The sequence below is a fragment of the Cebus imitator genome, unplaced genomic scaffold, assembly GCF_001604975.1.
Source record: "Cebus imitator isolate Cc_AM_T3 unplaced genomic scaffold, Cebus_imitator-1.0 Scaffold109, whole genome shotgun sequence".
Lineage (NCBI taxonomy): Eukaryota > Metazoa > Chordata > Mammalia > Primates > Cebidae > Cebus > Cebus imitator.
Window position 1 is genome coordinate 4820179 of NW_016107424.1, and position 7102 is coordinate 4827280.

A 7102-nucleotide genomic window follows, 5' to 3' on the forward strand; every position below is an offset into this window, starting at 1 on the left:
TAACATGAGTGAAACTCCGTCTCAAAAAAAAAAAAATAGTGATTTCTGAGATTTTAGTGCACCCATCTCCCAAGGAGTGTGTACTGTACCCAATATGTAGTCTTTTATCCCTCATTCCCATCCCAATCATTCCCCTCCATGTCCCCAAAGTCCATTATATCATTCTCATGCCTTTGCATCCTGCGCTTCTTTCTTGCTCCCCATCGACCCATTCTCCTATTGCAATATGGGCTTTCTAAACTATAAATGTACCACTCCCCTGATCCTTACTGCTGCCAAGCCAAATTCCTAAGTCTTATAAACAAGACTAGCTTCTTTATCACTCCAAACTTATATCCCTAGCTTACCATGCTTTTTCCCATCTTCATACCCTCACTCATGATGTTCTCTCTGCTTGAAATCTGTCATATCCCTCTGCCCCAACTCATTTTACAAGTAAACTTTCTCTTGAAAGCTGAGCCAGATCAAACCTAGATAGGTGCCTCTCCCTTAAGTGTCTAAAGTCCTTTATCTAGCTGAATTGTAATTGCCTCTTATCTCTCCCATTAGACAATGTGTTTAAAGAAGACCGATCTATGTCTTAGTTTAGACCTATGTCTTAGTTTACAGTATATTCACAGTGCCTAGCATATGCATTTAATAAATGAATTTTTAATAAGCACTTGATTAATGGTTATTAAACTGTGTTTTCAGAGAATTAAAAACAAAGCCTAGAAAAACAGGTTGACAATGGAAAATCACAGAAGGCTCACAACCAGGAAAGTAACAGGAATATGAAGAAGACTGGTCAGATTCCACAACTCTGAGCCACATTTATCTTTGGAAGGAGTCATTTTACCTGCATGTTTAAAGGTCACAGCATAACTGTTTCCCTTCCTTACTCCTCTTTCCCTGCAATTACCTTCTCTTTCCACTCTCTCCTTTAGCTATCACATCTACTGCTACCACTTCCTTTTTCACTTTTGCAGATAAGTTCCTAACTGGTTTCCTACAGTAATTTTTAAATGACCTTTAAAATAGAGGACTTTCCAGTATCAACCTACGCTCCTAGGGCTGTATTTTAACCCAGCAATTCCTCACTGGAAAGTAATATTAAAGAAATAACTGAAAATGTATAAAACAACTGAGCTTCAAGAATATTACACACCACTGTAAAGTCAAAAATCTAAGTATATGAGAATTTAGTACATAAATAATAGCATTATTATCCTAGCACTTTGGGAGACCAAGGCAGGAGGATCACCTGAGGCCAAGAGTATGAGACCAGCCCGGCAACATAGCAAGACCCTATCTCTTAAAAAAAAAAATTTTTTTTTTAATTAGATAGGGCCGGGCGCAGTGGCTCAAACCTGTAATCCTAACTTTGGGTGGCCAAGGCAGGTGGATCACGAGGTCAGGAAATTGAGAACATCCTGGCCAACATAGTGAAACCCCGTCTCTGCTAGGTGTGGTGGCTCATGCCTGTAAGCCTAGCACTTTGGGAGGCTGAGGCGGGCAGATCACCTGAGGTCGGGAGCTCAAGACCAGCCTGGCCAGCATGGTAAAACCCCACCTGTATAAATAAATAAAAAATAGACGGGCGTGATGGTGGGTGCCTATAGTCCTAGCTACTCAGGAGGCTAGGCAGGAGGATCGCTTAAGCCCAGGTCGAAGTTGTAGTAAGCCGTAAGCACACCAGTGCACTCCAACCTGGTTAACAGAGTAAGACCCTGTCTCAAAAAATATACATAGCATTACCACTTAAATAATATTACACAGCCAATAAAAAAGGGTATTATATAGAATATCTAAGGAGACAAACAATATGGTTAGGCAACAGTGATGAGAGAGAGACTTAATTCTGACCATATACCCTTTTGTACCTTTTGTATCTGTACCTCATATATGTATTACTAGTCAAAAAAAGGAAGAAATTTTTTTTAAAAAAAGCTTACTTTTAAAATATCATGTAGGTATATTATTTCATGATTCATAAATATGTACAACACATTGTTAGGTAAAAAAAGAAACCACAAAACAGTATTACAGTAGTGGAATATTAATGTTGCCAATGGGTGTATACATTTAAGCATATTTACTACAGCATTTGGAAAATGTTAATATAAAAAGAACTGTTAATTACAGCCACAAAATACAGACTGATTACAATAGGGAGAGATACAGAAAGGAAATTAATTCACTCAAGAGGAATATCAAAATACAACAGTTTTCCACTCATATACTTGTTTACCAAATATGTTGCTTCAATCCAATTTTAAACAATTTTTTTTCTAATGTTGTATATGTTAATATTAGAGATTATTTTGCATTTTTTTTTTTTTAAGATGGGGTTTTGCTATGTTGCCCAGCCTGTTCTCCAACTCCTGGGCTCAAGCGATTCTCCCACTTCAGCCTCCCAGGCTGGGGGTACAGGCACACATGCCACCATGCCTGGCTTATCTTGCATCCTTGGTTCGTAATGTTAAGTGTTTCACCGTTCACAGGAACACTATTCCCTCATCATCAAATTGTCTTTTAATAAGTTTAACTGTTTATCTTCTGAAATCAGTGGATTGGTCTTATAAACGTGTATCATTTCTTTATGTGGAGAAGAGAAGATTGCTGGTAAAATAAATATAATACAAAAAAAAGAACTGTTAAAGGTAGCTGGCAATAAGGATACCCTGTGTGAAACTAATAAATGTCTCTTTTCCACTATATTACAAATTCCTTTTAAATCAAGGGCAATGAGTTTTATTCTGACTTGTATTGCCCCTCCTAAAGCCATACCCTCACCTTCAAAAGCGTTTTTCATAAATAACTGTTAAACAGATTCTCAACTTTCTACAGGGGAAATTAATCTGGCTAATTATCCCGTTCCCGTCAAACTCACTTCCACACTCTTAGCATCATTAGTCCCACTAGTTTCTCCTGTCTCTAAATCTAGACATCCATCATTTTTAATTACCCTATCTCCCTCACACAATCAGCTACCATCCTGTCAATTCTATACTTGAAATTTGTATACATCCAAAACTGTATAAATCCTCTCCTACGTAGTTCCACTGGGACACAGCATGGCACTGCTTTAGAGCCAGAAAAATGTGTGACAGTGGATCTTAACCTAGCTATGCTATCTTAGTAAAGATACCTAATCTCTCAGGCTCAGTTTCCATATCTATAAAATGTATTTGACTACCTTTGAAAACTCAGTCGGGCACTGCAGTGGCTCATGCCTATAATCTTAGCACTTTGGGAGGCTGAGGTGGGAGGATCACTTGAGCTCAGAAATTCAAGAACAGCCTGGGCAACATGGCAAAACTCCATCTCTACAAAAAAATACAAAAATGAGTCAGGCATGGTGGCACACAATTGTAGTCCCAGCTACTCGGGAGGATGAGATGGGAAGATCAATTGAGCCCTGGTGGGAGAAATTGCAGTGAGCTGTGACTACACCACTGCACTCCAGCTGGGATGACAAAACAAGACCTAGACCCAAAAAAAAAACTGATGGAAGGAATGGAGATGATTTACTTAAGTTACTAAAGCACTGTGTCTGGCACAAATTAAGCATTCAATAAATGTGGAGAAGCAATGATTACTGTCCATCTCCTAACTCAGGTTTTCATAACATCTCACTTTTTCTCCCTGATTTTGTCACCTCACCACTATTTTCTCTGAACCATTTTAAGTATTATTGATGAAGTAATCTACCTAATGTATCTTACTAATTGCATAATTTGCCTGCTCAAAAACTACCCATTTCCTACAAAATAAAGTTCATAATTCTTCACTGAGCATTCAAGGAGCTCCATGATCTGCCTTTGAACTGCCTTGGGTGCCACTTCATACTGCTACTTTAAGCATATCCTAACAGATGCCCTCCTTTCCTAACTACAACCGTGAAATATTACCCCTTTCACCAAAGACCAAGTTCATAAGCCAAACACCTTTATGAAATCTTTCCTGATACACTCAGATGAAAAATTATTTATCTCTCCTCTTCTGAAATCATGTATCCTTTATTTATACCCACAAAGAGAGCTAATTCTAATATGTCAGATACTGATGGGCATTTTGTAAACAAAGATGATGAACCCCAAGGAATTCACACTGTGCTTCTTTATGTGATCATCACATCCTAACTCAAATCACAATTTTGTGGATCTAATCTCCAATACTGAGTTATAACTTCTTGAAAACAAACATTCCACTATTTCATAACACCCACCAACCCCTATTTCCTCCTTCAAGACGATTTAAATGTGATCTCTGCTAAGCCTTCCCCATCACCCCAAAAGAAGGCATTTACCATCTGCCTTATCCTCTCAAGGTACTCGATGTTTACCTAGGAATGAATAAAAGAATAGATTAAATATGTGATAAACCAATGAATGCCAATTTTCCTGAACTAGAAAAGTACAAAACTAATTGATCATATGCTTCTTTCTCTTTTTTTCTATTTCTCTTTCTTTCGAGACAGGGTCTCATTCTGTTGCTCAGGCTGGAGCGCAGTGGTGTAATCTTAGCTCACTGCTGCCTTTACCTCCCAGGTTCAAGCAATCCTTCCACTTCAGCCTCCCGAGTTGCTGGGACAACAGAAGCAAGCCACCACAACTAGTTAATTTTCTTTTGTAGAGATGTTGTCCAGGCTGGTCTCAAACCCCTGGACTCAAGCAGTCCTTCTGCTTCAGCCTCCCAAAGTGCTGGATTACAGGCATGAGCCACTGTGCCAGGCTCTTTCAGTTTTAACTGTTCTCTATTTCTATAACCATGATAGGTTTGTTCTGATACTGCCTGCATTGTGGGTTTTCTAAATCTTGGCTGGAATGTCAGAGAGGTATAGTCATTAAACAAATAGTGCTAACTGACCCACCTGAAATGTGAGACCATGAATTAATCTTCAGTAAGAAATGCTAACTCCAAGTTTTCCAACTTTTGACTTTTACAGACCTATAAACCGTTAGTTCAGTTAGATCACAGCTGTCAAATTTTTATTTTGCCAAGTAAAGCATTATGATACAACCACTACCCACTATCAACACTATCTCATAAAAGAATGAACATTTTAAACATTTTCCATTCAAATATTTACTGAGCACCTATATTGCTAACATTGTACTAGACACTGGAGATACAGCTGAGAAAAAGAGAAATTATACGCGTCCTCAAAAAGCTTGATACAAGAACACACTTGATAAAAATAGAAGGAAAAAAAATCTCCAAAGAAAGTTCTCTAATTTGATTCAACTAACATTAAGACAGAGAAATGTGAAGTTCTTTTTTTTTTTTTTTTTTCAATTTCTCCGTGGACTTCAAGTTCACTTATGATCTGCTTTCATGAATCTTAAGTTAACCAGCTATGTTTAATTTACATATTGCAGGGCCAATTGTACATTCAGGGGCGCTCAAGCAATTTTGTACAGAAACATTACTCCACAACATTACACCCCCGACCTTAAAAGACATTATCCGATGATGAGTTTGACTATAACTCTCTCAACTCTCCCCTCTTCGCAGTAGTCTCCGTGAATGCATCTCATTGCTAACGTGTGAAATCTCTCCACGAGACAAGTATTAAAGTTTCGGGCCAAATTGTAGAGCACCGTAATCCTAAACCGAATGAGTGTCACAACTGGGGAACATAACTCCTGATAGAAAAGCAGTCAAAGAGAAAGGATTTAGAAACATCGTGATTGGGAAACCACGAAGCAATGCAAGCTGCTCGGAGTCCGGCACTACTGTCAAACACTTCTGTCAAATCCAAGGCCCCCGCTCCCAAACGCCACCAGAGGTAAACCTGAGAACCCCGATCCTTCTCAAGGCCCAAACCTGACAGAAAAAATAAAAAATAAAGCCATGCAAGCAGAGAAGCCAATTCGACCAGAGACACCGAGGGCCCAAGTTAAAGCAAGGAAATGAAGGGGCTGCTGCAGCTCTCCCTCATGAGGCGATGCTCACACCGCTCGAGTGAGGGTGTCTGTGTGTGTGAGAGAAATTAAAGAAGCAATCTGCAGAAAGAAAGGTCAAGGACGCCTAACGGTTTTTTTTTTTTAAAGGTCCAAAATAGAGAAGCAGGGTCGGAATCAAGTCGCCAAGCCTTACCTCAGCGCTCGGGTGTTTAAAAGTATCTAAAAATAGCAGCTCCATCGCTGAGTCCACCGCCATGTTTGCCGCGGGCGGGGAACGGGGGGAGGACTTCCGGGGCAGCGCTCCAGCCTCAGCTACAGCGGCCCTGAAGAGAGAGAAACAGCGGCACTTCCGGCGACCTGAGAACCAGCGCCGCAATGGTTGGCCTATCCCAACGCATCTTGTTGCCCGAAGTTGCAGGCCCCGCCTTTTCCAGCGCGGCGGAGGGCGCCCCCAGAAGCAGAGTGGGGCGGAGGGAAGCGACGGGAGATTACGGAGTCTCTAGTGGTTCAAACCCTGTCGTTCCGCCGCCTTACGGAGCCACAGCGGCCCCGGTGGCGAAGTGCGGTGCCGGGGTTTTGGAGAGGGCGGAGGAGGGGGACGGAAAGCTGCCAACTTTGGATACCAACCCTGCACACCCACCGAAGAGGGTGTCCCACTTTTTCCAGCGCTGGGAGCAAAAAGATACAGTGAGCGAGGCTGAAAAATAAGACATTGATTTAAATAGAAGAAAAGAAACTTGTCTTAACAAAGGAAGAGATTCTTTGTTTTCTTATCTGTAAAATGTGAAAAATCGTACCTAACCCACAGGCTGATTGTGAGGAGTAATTGAAATAAAATTCGAGGAATTGTATAATGTGAAGTACCAGGAACAATGAAACAGGAGGCGGAATGAAAAGTAAGCCTGTAGGGTGTTAATGAGCTTTGGAACAGCAGATAAACACAGCGGGTTTGGTTGTCTAAATGGCACAGACCCTTAGGAGAGCAACTAGGAAATAGCTTGTAAAATTGCACGTGCCTACCCCTCTTCTAGGAACATTCTTGCGCACCTATCTACAATTACAAAAATATTCATGGCAAACTTTATAAGTTGCAAAAGAACAGCAAACATAAGTGCCATTGACAGAAGTAATAAGTAAACGGTGGCGTGTTTATATAATAGAATATAGCAGGTAGGAAGAATAAACTAGTGCTATATGTATCAGCATGAAAA

At 40.4% G+C, this 7102-nt stretch overlaps 1 protein-coding gene across 1 annotated transcript in view; it reads right to left on the reverse strand.

Moving 5' to 3' along the window:
* The window catches only part of VIRMA (vir like m6A methyltransferase associated), a 68006-nt gene extending 61721 nt beyond the window's left edge, over positions 1-6285 (reverse strand). Inside the window, 1 exon segment of the mRNA XM_017538119.2 lies at positions 6085-6285. Coding sequence (XP_017393608.1) covers positions 6085-6147 — 63 coding nt within the window. The 5' untranslated portion in view covers positions 6148-6285.
* Between the last annotated feature and the right edge of the window lie 817 nt (positions 6286-7102).